The sequence below is a fragment of the Ovis canadensis genome, chromosome X, assembly GCF_042477335.2.
Source record: "Ovis canadensis isolate MfBH-ARS-UI-01 breed Bighorn chromosome X, ARS-UI_OviCan_v2, whole genome shotgun sequence".
Lineage (NCBI taxonomy): Eukaryota > Metazoa > Chordata > Mammalia > Artiodactyla > Bovidae > Ovis > Ovis canadensis.
In genome coordinates, this window is record NC_091727.1 from 27,290,444 (window position 1) to 27,305,344 (window position 14,901).

The 14,901-nt window shown below is 34.6% G+C and overlaps 1 protein-coding gene across 1 annotated transcript; it reads right to left on the bottom strand.

Moving 5' to 3' along the window:
- Positions 1-2,806: 2,806 nt before the first annotated feature.
- LOC138930180 (small ribosomal subunit protein uS15-like) lies at positions 2,807-3,912 on the bottom strand. Its single transcript, XM_070289877.1, has one exon. The coding sequence runs from the start codon at positions 3,411-3,413 to the stop codon at positions 2,865-2,867; it is 549 nt and encodes a 182-aa protein (XP_070145978.1). The 5' UTR covers positions 3,414-3,912; the 3' UTR covers positions 2,807-2,864.
- Positions 3,913-14,901: the final 10,989 nt, after the last annotated feature.

Sequence of the window (14,901 nt, forward strand, 5' to 3'; positions counted from 1 at the left end):
CAAATCCTGCAATATGAGAAATTCTAAAGGAAGTTTTGCAACATGAAAGAGTTACAGTAGATAAAATCCATGTGGAAGAATGAAAATCTCCAGTAAAAATAAGTATGTAGATAATGACAATACAAAGTATTTTTAATGATCTTCCTTTCTCATATAACTTATTGAGACAACTGCACAACATAATATCTATAAAACTGTATTTTAATCATGTAACACACAAATGTGATATATTTGATAATAAGAACACAAAAGTGAGAGCTCTGAATGAATCTATATTGGAATAAAGAAATAAAAAACAAACGGCAACACAAATTCACAGGAAGAAGTGAAAAGATTCAGGACTAATACGTAGAAATTTTAATATAAAATAAAATCTATAATTTTTTTCTTATTTCCTCTAGCTTTTTCAACAGAAGTAAGATTATATGAAACAATTACTACATTATATAACTGCACTGCTGGGTATGTAACACATATAAACATAACATATATAATAACAGCACAAAAATGAGGGAGTTATAAGAATAAATGTTCCATACTATACTGAAATCTTGTGTAAATAGGAAGTAGATTCTAATAACTTAGGATTTATATTATTTTAATAACATAAGAAAGCACTAAGATGATAACCACAAAATATGGTTAAAATTGTTAAAGAAATTAAAATGTTACACACAAAAGTTCTAATTAATAAAAGGCAATTTGTGAGAAACAGTCATGAGCCACATAGAAAAAAATGTTGACATAAATAAGAACCATACTGATAATAATAATATTAAATGTGAATGGATTAAGTGATCTAAGTAAAGGAAAATATTATCAGGCTAAATAAGAAAATGAGATGCAACTATGTATTGTCTATATAGGACATACATTGGATGCAAAGTTGTAAACATGTTAAAAGTAAAATAATAAAAAAGTATGCCATACAAAGACCAACAATAAGAGAGCTGGAGTGGAGCTTCCCTGGTGGCTCAGAGGTTAAAACACCTGCCTGCAATGCAGGAGACCAGGGTTCTATCCCTGGGTTGGGAAGATTCCTCTGGAGAAGGAAATGGCAACCCACTCCAGTATTCTTGCCTGGAGAATCCCATGGACGGAGGAGCCTGGTGAGCTACAGTCCACAGGGTCACAAAGAGTCAGACACGACTGAGCGACTTCACTTTCACATTAATATCAGACAAAAGAAGACAAAACTGTTATTAGATAATGATAACCCTGGTCTCCCGCATTGCAGGCAGATGCCTTAACCTCTGAGCCACCAGGGAAGCCCAATGATAACAGAGTCAATCACAAAGAAAAACTGTAAACAGATATACTCCTAACTACAGAGTCCCAAAATACTTTAAGCAAAAAACTGACAAAACTGAGAAGAAAAATAGATACTTCAACCATAATTATTAAGAGATTTCAGTACTTTTCTTTGAATAGTGAACAGAATAACTGGGCAAAAAAAAAAAAATCAAAGAAAAAATCAACAAGTTATACAAGACATGGACAACACCACAAACAGCTAGATCTAGAAGACACCTACAAAAATCCAACAATTGCAGAATACACATTCTTTGCATTTACAAATGGAACATTTCCAGTGAGGACTATTTACTAGATCATAAAACAAACTTCAGCAGTTTTAAAAGGACTGAAATAAAGCAAAGTATATTCTCTGACACAATGGACTGAAATTAAATGGCTGTTTATTAAGTGTGCTTAATTAATTAATGGCTATTAATTAATTGATGGCTGCTTAATTGTGGTGATGGTTTTATGGGTACATGCATATGTTCCAGCCCATTGTACACATTAAATATGTGCAGTTTTTTGTATATAAATTACATCTCAATAAAGCTGTTAGAAAAAAATAACCAATAGAAATTTGGAAATTTTAAAAATAAATAAAAATTAAACCACTCTGAACCACATAAACAATATATTAAAGAAGAATTCAAATGGGAAATCAGAAAATTAAAAAGACAACTGATTTTTAAAGTAAAAATGTAAAACAACATTTTGTACATAAAATATATAACTTGCAAAATTCACTGCAATGGAAGCTCAAGATTTGTATATTTAACTGAATATAAAATTATCTCATTTAAGAAAATTAAAGGAAAAAATTAATAACCATCAATATTTTAAATAAAATACTCAAATAAAATGTGAAAAAAAGACCAATAATAGGGGAAATAGGGAAATTTTCCTCTTGTAATTTTGTATTGGCATAAATTGGTACCTTCTTAAATCTAGGTAGGCCGAGACAATAAAAGCTTTGCCAAATTCTAGACTAGCAAGTAACCATAATACAAAGAGGTATAGGTAACATTTGACTTACTACTATAGCTTAAATAATTACCACAAAACGTATCTTCTATAATATAGTCCAAATTTACTTGTTTACCACTAGATTATACCTAGTGAAATCACGTAAATTCACCACATAATCTACATCTGGCCCTTGTAGGGAACTTAAAAAACATTTAGGCAATCAATGAAAAAATTTAGAGTACATTAAGCAAGTGAGATCAAAAAGGATCTATACTTTGGAAGTTTATTTGCCTTAAAATAAGTTTTTCCTCTAATTCATATAAAGATTTGATTATTAAGGTATAGGAGGAAAAACAACTATAAAAACTCATTCCAAAAAGAGTATACGTACATACTGAAGACTATATACACACACTGAAAGGTGTCTGCTTTCAGTAATGACTAAGCAACTTCACTAGCCCGACTATCCTGCTGAGAACAACCAGGAAAGCTGGAAAATACTAAAGACATTTGAAAGCACTACAAATCCAAGGGGCAAGCATTTATTTTTTTTTTTTCTGTTAAACAATGATTTTATTGCTTTAGTACAATACACACATTTATGCAACCAGGGCAGAGGCTGTGGATGACTCGTATTTCCAATTGGGGGGTAGGACTCGTTTGGTCTTGTAGTATCGAGCCAACCGGTGAATACGGCTCTCAATCAGAATCAGACGGAATTTAGCATCTTTATCCTTTCTGTTCCTCTCAAGATGCTTTCGAACAGCAACAGCTTTCTTAATTAAATGATAGAGATCCTCAGGGAGATCAGGAGCAAGTCCTTTGGACTTAAGAATTCTCAAGATTTTGTTGCCTGTCACAAAACGTACTTGTGCAACACCATGAGAGTCTCTCAGGATCACACCGATCTGTGAGGGAGTCAGGCCCTTCTTGGCCAGTTTGTAGATCTGCTCCTTCACGTCGTCAGAAGTGAGCTTCAGCCAGGTGGGGACGCTGCGGCGGTAGGGCAGAGCCAACTGGGACAGGCCCTTCCATTTCATTGAATGTTGGATTCCTAGTTTTTCGTGAAATTTTGGTTTTACGTTTGGATGTTTTGTGGGTATCTGGAAGTAGGTATGTTTTGACATATGGATTTGGGTCAGCCCCATCTTCAGTAACAAGATCTTTGATGTGCATCACCATGATGAAAAGAGTACCATTTCGGTAAGAGATAGATAATTTCACTGCTCCTCCTATTTGGCCTTGAGCAGGACTGAAGGAACCTACATCAGCAGACCTAGCTATTCCTTCAGCTTTCTCATCCCGAAGTAAAGGGTGGAAGAAGGTACAGACAAGGTCACACTCTGCTACATCCGTTGAAGCACTCATCAAACTCTGTAAATAATTGTTTAATTCAATTTTTCTCTTGGCTGCTACGTCTTTTACGTGTGTTCGCCCTAGAACCATTTTATTAGGAAAGCCTGGTAACTTCCAAAGTGGAAAAATAATACTGAGCTTATTGTGGAGTTCCTGAAACTCATCAAATGTTCGGAACACAAATGATGGCTCAAGCTGTCCATCCCTCAAAATTCGGACTACATAAATGTAATGTTTATCTGGGTTGTATTTCTTATGGTAAGTGAAAACAGAAACTTCCTTGATTCGACCATCTTGTCTAAAGGAGTATGTTTTGGGTGAAAATGAAAGGATCGGCTCATCATTGGAAGGAAGACCAGAAAAACGCAACTGAGCAAGGTTATGAATGAAGAAGTTAAACTTTGTGGCAATGCTTCCCAAACTTGATTCAATCAGTCTAGTAAAGAAGATTGTAGCTTCTGCATCTGTAGTTTGGGGGGGCAAGCATTTAAAAAGACAAGTTCTCAGAAGAGAAACCCAAGTGATGAGACCCAAATTTGGTATCTCTTCTCCTCTCAAGTTGTACTTATTGGTGACTGAGAAGTCAAGAAGCTAAGCTGGGAGTTTTAATTCAGAAACCAACCAGCTGAGCAGGGCTTGCCAGCAGTCTCCCCAGCTCAAGGGGCTAGCTGGAGCTGAAGGAGCACCAAAGAGAAAGGATTTGGATGACAACCAAGGGTCCATTTGACATCCCTGAGAGGCTAGAAAATACCTCACAAAACCTGAGATCCAACTTCCAAAGGACTAATTCCCTGATTGCCATGAGATGAACTGGCCTCATGCTAGCCCACAAGAAAAAAAAAAAAATCATTCAGAGTCCCTAATTACTTCAATGGCATTTCATACAGAAAATCTAGCATGTAATAACAAATAACCATACACGCAAAAAGGACAAAGGGAAAGGAAAGGACTAGCATCAGGCCTGTGATCCACTTTCTCCATTTATAGGGACTATCTAGCAAAGAAAGAATGCTACCTTGTGTACCCACACAAATTACAGCTACACAGAGATACCTACTGCACACCAATTAAAAACACTGACCATTACAAGGGCTGGCAAGAATGCAAAGCAACTGTGACCTTCAGACTGTGCTTAAGATGTAAAATGGTATAGTCATGTTGCAAAGCATTTTCACATATTCTAAAACAACTTTAAAATTCATTTCATATGAACCAATCATTCCAATCCTTGCCTGATCCAGTAAAAATGAAATTTTACATCCACACAAAAACTCAAACAAGAATATCCATAGCATGGCCAAGTAGGAATATCAACAGAGAAATAACACCAATCTTAACCTGTCCCATAAGAAACAGTAAAAACTCTGACCAAACTGTTAAGAGAATCCTATAAACCAGATATCAAATTGATAATATCATTATACAAAAAGAAAATCAAGGCTTTTTTTTTTTTTTTTGCCTTGTGACAAACACTAAGAAATAAATGAAAACCTTATGTTGGACATATGGAACCCAAAGATAATTCAACTATATAATATACCAGGAATATATTGGGCTTAATACAAAAATGATTCAAAAATGTTAAACCAACAAGAATCCAAACAATCTTGACAAAGGAACAAAATCATATCACCATAATAGTACACAAAGAAAAGCTATTTGATACAATTAACCATCTACTTATGATCTTTAAAAAACAACTTAGAAAACTTCAACATGTATAATTAGCAATAATATACTGAAAAACTTCTTGAGATAAAAACAGAGACAAGAATGTATATTATCATCCCTTCTATTCAACATTTTAGGGGAAATTTAGGCAATAATGAAAGAAAAAGAAGGGTAGGGGAAGCATAGATATTGAAAACAGAATGAAATGAACCTGCTTTTATTCACAGACCACATAATTATGTTTCCAGGCTACCTAAAAGTAATCTGCAGGTGATATATTCAACAAGTAAATTTATCAAGATTGATGGATACAAGTAAAGTTAAACACAGTTTTCTAAGAACAGCTATTTTTAATAAACTTTTCATAGACATTGCAAGAAATGGCACAAAAACTCCACAAGATAAAAATTTATTTTTAATGCTCTTTAATATACTTTTCAGATAAACTGTGAGAGTTACTATACCTCTGAAAACTGACATTATTTTTTCTGATATCATGGTAATAGAGATCTCCCATAAACTTTAGAATACACATGATATTTAATCCAAGGAGAACAATAAAAAGTGTATTATTTGAGACAATTTTACTTAGGGCCATAGGTAAAGAGTAGATGTTCAAAAAAACAATCACTAGTGATATGCCATCATATCACTAAAATATTTTTACTATTTGTAAATTCAGCATATGCTGAGAGTAAAATTTTCAAAAAGTATAGATGCATATTTTCCCTCAGAATTAACCATGAGTATCAATAAAGTGTGTATGAAACCATATTCATGTAAATATGCATTTACATAAAGAATATATTTATATATGTGTGGCACACAAGTGAAATTATAAAGCTCTTTTTTTGTTGTTAGAAATGTCATAGAGGTATCATCTGTAACTACAGGAAATCTGACTAGTTGCATACATAACCATAAAATGAACACAATATATTTTATTTAAAAAATATCTCTTCTGCTATTTTGTAACCATATATTTCAAGTTGCTAGAGAAGGAAATGGCAACCCACTAGGGTACTCTTGCCTGGAAAATCCCATGGTAGGCTGCAGTTCATGGGGTCGCGCATGGAAGAGTCAGACAGGACTGAACGAACTGACTTTCACTTTTCACTCTCATGCATTGGAGAAGGGAATGGTAACCCACTCCAGTGTTCTTGCCTCGAGAATCCCAGGGACCGGGGAAGCCTAGTGGGCTGCCGTTTATGGGGTCTCACAGGGTTGGACACGACTGAAGTGACTTAGCAGCAGCAGCATTTCAAGTTGGATACAGTATTAAAATACAAAAGAATATATAAAAAGAAGTTTCTAAAAATGGCAAATGAATTGCCAAAAGCCCAGTACCATTTAGCATCAAGATGAGGAATATCTTGATATTTTACACTAATTAGCAAACATTTCAATACATATATTGAAAATTTATGCTTTTGTTTAAAATGCTTCCTGTAGTTGTAGTTTATCATTTTATAATTATTTGAAATAATCATTTTATATATTAAGATTATATATATTTATTCTTATTACTTTCCCTTTTGTTCCATATAATGCCTGTTACTGAATCAGTTTCTATATGTGCTGTATATAGAATAATTTCAGAAATAGAATATGATTTGCCAAAGCAAGTATCTTACAGTAGGTAATATAAGCGTCACTTCACTATTCTTTATATTTTAATTTTGCGTTACATATTTTTTCATGCATGTCATTAGAAACAGATCAACAACTATAAAAATAATTAGAATTTTTGTGGAATACGCTTATTCTCTTTTGTATATAATTTAGAGATATATATTTAATAAGAAATAAAAATCATTCCTCCCCTCTTGGGAGACTTTCTTTTGCTGCCTTTTGTTGCTATTATCAATCAAATAGTTCTATTTTTTAGATAAATTGAATAATTTGGATTGACAATATAGGAACTGATATTTTTTTAATATTTCATTTTTAAGCTATATATTAAGCATCTATGTGAAATATAATGGAGAAGGGAATGGAAACCCACTCCAGTATTCTTGCCTGGAAAATCCCATGGACGGAGGAATCTGGTAAGCGATAACCTATGGGGTCGCAAAGGGTCGGACATGACTGAGTGACTTCAATTTCACCTCACATATGAAATACAAAGAGTATCAGTGACGTGAACAAATGTATACCAATTTAAAAGATCTGAAAAATAAGAATACATTACCTAGCCTGGAACAACGATTTAAAAGATGGCCGCTGCCTTCTCAGCCGAATCCACGGAGAATCAGCGAAAACGGAGACTCTTCCAAAGCTGAAAGAATAAAACCGTCACCTCTGAATTCTGCAACCATCAACATTACCCTTCCAAACTGAGAGTTAAGATACAGCCACATAAACGAACCTGAGACAATTTACTGCATGACGAACTTTCACACCACGAGCGCCACGTGGTAGAAGGGGAATTACCCGCACGCAGCAAAAACTGGGTTAAAGAGCCAAGATGGCGCACTCCAGTGGCAGCAGTTGGTAACGGCAGTTGGTTGGAATTCCGGCCTGGTAATTTATGGAGCTAAATTACCCACTCCAGTGTTCTTGCCTGGAGAATCCCAGGAACGGGGGAGCCTGGTGGGCTGCTGTCTACGGGGTCACACAGAGTAGGACAGGACTGAAGTGATGCAGCAGCAGCAGCATGCAGCTAAATTAGCTGCATTTATGCAACTAGATTACCTGCATAAATTATGCAGCTAAATTACTGAAGGAAATCAGTCCTGAATATTCATTGGAAGGACTGATGTTGAAGCTGAAACTGCAGTACTTTGGCCACCTGATGCAAGGTGAGGTGAAGTCGCTCAGTCATTCCGACTCTTTGCGACTCAGTGGACTGTAGCCCACCAGGCTCCTCCATCTATGGGATTCTCCAGGCAAGAATACTGGAGTGGGTTGCCATTTCCTTCTCCAGGGGAGACTCTTCCCTACCCAGGGATCGAACCCAGGTCTCCTGCATTGGAGGCAGACGCTTTAACCTCTGAGACACCAGGGAAGCCCATATGCAAAGAACTGACTAATTGGAAAAGACCTGATTCTGGGAAAGATGAAGGCAGGAGGAGAAGGGGATGACAGAGGATGAGATGGTTGGATGGCATCACGACTTGATGGACATGAGTTTGAGCAAACTCCGGAAGTTGTTAATGGACAGGGAAGCCTGGTGTGCTGCAGTCAATATGGTTGCAAAGAGTCGGACACGACTAGCGACTGAACTGAACTGAACTGAATTTATGCAGCAACAAAACTGCTGCATTTTATTGCTTAGCAGAGAGTCCCTACAGTTGGCCCAGTAAGGGGCTATCTCTTGAAGCAATGGTCTTCCCTGGTGGCTCAGACGGTAAAGAATCCGCCTTCAAAGCAGGAAACCTGAGTTTGATCCCTGGGTCAGAAAAGATTACCTAGAGAAGGGAATGGCTACCCGTTCCAGTATTCTTGCCTGGAGAATTTCATGGACAGAAAAGCCTGGCGGGCTACAGTCCATGGGGTCCCAATAACACACTTGAAGCAAGGGGATGTCAAAAAATATGTGGGCATGTTTTGTTTTCCTTTGTTTTTAATGTAAGCATCTTTTTTAAATTGCCACAGATAAAAATCCAAGAGAGGACTTTAAAATGAATAACAACAATCATCTAATAAATACCTAAGTAAGCACAAAAATCAGAGAAGGCAATGGCACCCCACTCCACTACTCTTGCCTGGAAAATCCCATCAACGGTGGAGCCTGGTAGGCTGCAGTCCATGGGGTTGCTAAGAGTCAGACACAACTGAAGTGACTTAGTAGCAGCAGCAGCAAGCACAAAAATAAAAAGAGATAGATAAAAAAGAAACAGGAGGAAAAGAGAGATAATTATAAGTCAGCCTATATTAGTAAAATATTAAGATTGCCATTTCCTTCTCCAGGGGATCTTCCTGACCCAGGGATTGAACCCAGGTTTTCCAGGCAAGAGTACTAGAGTGGGGTGCCATTGCCTTCTCTGTTTTAAAAGTATAAACATTCCAATTAAAATGTAAAGTTTTTCAGACAAGAAAAAAAAAGTCCCAGTTATTGTATATACTGTTTATATGAAACGCAATTTAAGCTGAAAGGTACTGTAGGGTTGAAAGTAACAATGCAGAAAATGATATACCATGCAAAATTGGTAAGAAATAAGAAAACTGGGATGGGCAAATTAATGCTAAACAAACTAGATTTCTAGGAAAGGAGGATGACTCCTTTAGAAGATATAAAGCCACTTAATTATGTAATCATAATAAGGATTCATTCATTAAGAATGGTCACTAAAGTTGGCCCAGTAAGGGGCCATTATTATTATTATATAATATTGTTATTATATTATATAATAAGAAACATTATTTATATGAGAAATGTCATTATAGAATCAAGAAACAAAATATAAGTGATTTCATGCTAATAAATTTAAAACTATATGAAATGTAAAACTCCAAGTAAAACAAATTCAACCAAAAATAACTTAGAAATGTTTATAGTCATATGTTTATAAATAAATTGCAGCTGTAATGAAAAATCTTCCATAAGTGAATCACATGCGCTAGTGACTGACTTGGTGAATTTTCTCCTACAATTGATAAAGAAATGATACATCTTACACAAGATATTATAGACTTGAAACAGTAGACAAGCCAACAAAATTCAGTATATTTAACAACCTGAATCTAAAGATAGAGCAAGTCTGATACAAAATGAATAAACTGGGTTTTAACCAAGAATTCTTGTTGAATTAACACTTTGAAATCAAATCACTTCAATAAAACAAATGAACAAAATAGTGCCATTATAATAAATGCAAAAAATACATAACTTATCACCCATTAAGATTATAAAAAAAATCATAAAACTGCAGCTGATTTCATAAGTGCTGAAATATTTAAATCTTCTGATATGAGGAATGAGAAAGGATTCCTATCACCATTTTAATTCAGTATTTATATAGGGCAATAATACGTGAAAAAGATAAGACATAAAGATGAGAAAGGAAGAAATGAAACTTATTTACATATTGTGTGAGTATATTTTTATACTATCTAACATCTATATACTATATATTTGAATTAACAAGTGAATTTGGCAAGATTGATGGATACATGATTAATAAAAACTGTAATTCCAAATGCCAGCAACAAATTAGATGATTAAATTAATTATAAATATCATTTACAAGCTCAAAGATTATCAAACTCCCAGGTAAAACTTTGGGGCTTCCTGGGTAGCTCAGCTGGTAAAGAATCCATCTGCAATGCAGGGGACGCCAGTTCGATCTCTGGGTTGGGAAGATCCCCTGGAAAAGGGATAGGCTACCCACTCCAGTATTCTTGGGCTTCCCTGGTGGCTCAGATGGTAAAGGATCTGCCTGCAATGTGGGAGACCTGGGTTCAATCCCTGGGTTGGGAAGATCCCCTGGAGAAGGGAATGGCTACCCACTCCAGTATTCTGGCCTGGAGAAATGAAACTTATTATTCACATATCATGTGAGTATATTTCTATACTATCTAACATCAATCTATACGTATTGGAATTAACAAGTGAATTTGGCAAGATTGATGGATACATGATTAATAAAAATTGTAATTCCAAATGCTAACAAATTAGATGATTAACTTGATTATGAATATCATTTATAAACTCAAAGATTATCAAACTCTCAAGTAAAATTTTAATGAAATCTGTGAAAGCTCTTTACATAGTGAACTATGGGGAAATTATATTGATAGGAATTAATGAAGATATGAACAATTGGAATGGTGTTCAAAGCTTATTCAACAGAAGATTCATTTTTTTCAGGTGATCAATTCTTCCCACTCTAAAGCACATGCAATCCTATTCAATGTGAATGCAAGTCAAATCCTAGCATGTTCAATAATTCAGCATGTTCTGTAAAGGCATAAGTAAAAAACGGGGCCAATGGGAATAATTAACAGGAAGTTAGATTCCAGCTAAACAGAATAAAGGAACAATCCACTGGTCAATGTTAAAACAGTTCTCAAAATTGTGGTTTCCTGCCACTGCAGTTCAAATAAAAGCTGTACAGTATCTTGGTGAAGATATTCTAATGGGAAATTAAAGATAGGTTGATGGTTTGTGACAGCTACACTTTTATGTTAGTGTTTGAGTTTATATGATTCCATTGTATTTGGATATCTGAATTTTCTATAATGTAGTATTCCAGAATGAATCTTCAAACCATGGGGACATTTTTCATTTTTATGACTACTTTAAAATGGTATTTTTATATAAAAGGTATGCATGAGTGTGCTAAGTCACTTCAGTCATGTCCAACTCTTTGTGACCCCATGGACTGCAGCCCACCAGGTTCCTCTGTTCATGGGATTCTCCAGGCAAGAATACTGGAGTAGGCTGCCCTACCCTCCTCCAGGGTATCTTTTCAACCTAGGGACTGAACCCATGCCTCTTATCTATCCTACACTGGCAGGTGGGTTCTTTACCACTAGTGCCACCTGGGAAGCCCATATAAAAGGTAGGAAGTTTAATTTACTGAAAATTTAAATGCTAGCATTGTAGAATATAGTGGATGATGTTCATGTTCATGCTATGTAGGTAGGTATATAAATCCCATAGAATTTAAACATTTAAGTTTTGCCTCATATGTTTGATAAAAATACAGTGAGGTCAGAGAAGGGAAGCAATTTTCCCAAGTTTATGCAGAAGAATGGCACAACTGAATTTAGGAGTCACCCTTCTGTAACCCAGTCCTGAACATGACATAATGGTATTCTCTCAAGGTAAATTTCCATAAATGCAACCATTCATTGACAACTGTACCTCCCTTTAAATGGGAGGCAGGCACATTCAAAACCATCAGAATCATTTCCTCAAATTTGAATATATGTTATACCTGAGCTCTATTTTGATCCAAATCACAACTAATTATATTTTCAATTTCTGTGATATTAAATCACACACAGAGTAAACATTGTGCTTCAAAAAATTATTCCTGGGAGCTGATTTTTACTATGTATTTTATTCTTCCCTTCCAAAATACATTGAATTGTCTAGTGATTTTGATGGCACCTAAGTGGTTCTAAGTGGAAGGCAAAAGGAGAAGGGGGTGGTAGAGGATGAGACAGTTAGATAGCATCATCAATTCAATGGACATGAATTTGAGCAGACTCCAGGAGATAGTGGAGGACACAGGAGCATGGCATGCTATAGCCCATGAGGTTGCAAAGACTCCAACAAAGTGGTTCTCTGGACTTGGTCATGGTCCTATCATACAGTTAAACATAAGTGCATTTTTTCTGAGAAGAACAATTCTTCATAAGGTTTTTATACATATCATAAAAAATGACACAAAATTCTACATGAAAAATTATACTTTTAATACTTTTTTTCTATATATTTACTTAAGAGTCATTACAAACTTGACCATTATTGTCACTTTTCCTGATATTATGGGAACAAGGACTTTTAATATACAATAAACTTCCTAATAAACATGACATTTAATCCTAGTGGAACAATAAAAGATTATTCCACGTGACAACTTTACTTACAACGCTTGGCTTAATTGGGCTTCCCTTGTGGCTCAGTTGGTAAAGAATCCACCTGCAATGTGGGAGACCCGTGTTCAGTCCCTGGGTTGAAAAGATCCCCTGGAGAAGGGAAAGGATACCCACTCCAGTATTCTGGCCTGGAGAATTCCATGGATTGTATAGTCTATGGGGTCACAAAGAGCTGGACATGACTGAGTGACTTTCACTTCACTTGGCTTAATCATCTCACTGATAAATAAAGGGCAGCTTCTTCAAGTGACTCACTGATTTATTTTCTCCACATTGTTTATATATTTTCATAATATTTCTTTTCTTTCTCTTTTCTAATTGCAACTTAAGTATAATGTTTTATCCTATTCTGTACTACTTATGAAAAGGAGAAAAAGCAGATATTAAGTCTTCCAAAATAATTATTAGTGATATGCCATCACATGACTATTTGTTTTTTTTTTCTTTTATTAGAAATAGAATGTTCTCAGTGTAAAATTTCAAAAAATTGTAGATACACTTCTCTTTCTCAAAGATAACCATAATTAGCAGTAAAGTCTGTATATGAATCAGATACACACAAACATACATTAGCACACATATTTATATATTTGTGCATATAACTGAATTAAACTATAACACACTTTTTTTTCCTTAGCAATATGTCTTAGAGGTGTTTTGTGTAAACCTTCACAGTATAGACATAGGTGACTGCAAGAGTTGAAGAGTATTCATAGTATGGATACAATGGAATTTATTTAAAAACTACTCTGTTGCTTTTTCTGTACCCATACTTTTGTACACTTGCCTGAGTAGCTGTACAATTCTAGAAGTGGAATTACTGTGTATAGGATATGTAATTCAAAATGTTGCTTTAAAATGTTAAATAGTTTTCAAAAAAAAGTCAGTATGATTTTATATCCCTTGCAAAATCTAGTACCAGAGATTGAAAATAAGTCTTATATTTTAAATTGAGTGTTTACTAATAAGGCTATATAAATTACTGTAGACATAAAATATGTTTTCTCAGAACTGAGTGTTACTATATATTAATTACTGTAGAAATAAGGTATTTTGCTATAGATAACACAGGTATCAGCTTACTGCCCCATATCAATAGAACGTGCCAGTTTTCTCTTTTTTTAATATTTATTCATAATTTATCTGGGTGCATTCTTAGTTGTGGCATGTGGTATTTTCGATCTTAGTTGCAGCATGCCAAGATTTAGTTCCCTGACCAGGGATTGAACCCAGGTCCCCTGCATTGGGAATATGGAATCTTAGCCACTAGACCACCAGGGAAGTCCCGCCAGTTCCTATATAATTTATCATCCAGGTCAATGTTAGGTTCAGAACACCAATTAACAAATCACTTGAAATATTTCTTAGCAATATACTTAAATTATTTTAATTTGGGTATAGTTGATTCAGACATTTTTCATTTTATTTTTTTATTTTTTTAACTTGGATGTTTTGGCTTTTGTGATCTTTTTTGGCATGTGGCAATGTTTGATTATTGTACTACTAAGACAAATCTCCCAAATGTACAAAACAAACAATTTCACTATTTAAGAAATGTCATTAGCAATTTATCATAGAAAAACATAGACACAAATAAGATTAGAAATAATATTTCTAGAAGGTTAATTTAGTTCTTTATGTGCATAGAAACTTTCACCAAATTAACATGACTTATCATAATTAAAACTCTTCTTGACTTTAGTGATTTTTTTTATTCCTTTTATTTGGTTTTGCTCCTATCATCAAATTAGGTATCCTTTACTTCACATAAAGACAATAATTTTAATTGAAAAATATGATTTGAATTTCTTTTAAATTTTAGGAAACTATATAGTTGATATATATAAAATATAGACAATACTAATGAAATAGACAACTTATATCCACCAGCAAGTAAATATGATCAATGCATTTAGGACTCCATTTGTGCACTCCCTTAATTATATCACTTTGCATCCTTCTAGGAAAACACAAACACATCAAACATTTGGTACTGATCATTCGTTTGCTTTTTGAAGTTACATTTATTATATTTGTATGTCATTTTTATTTATCCTT

Coding starts and splice junctions, on each gene's coding strand:
- LOC138930180 (XM_070289877.1), bottom strand. CDS start 3,413: ATGGGGCTGACCCAAATCCATATGTCAAAACATACCTACTTCCAGATA.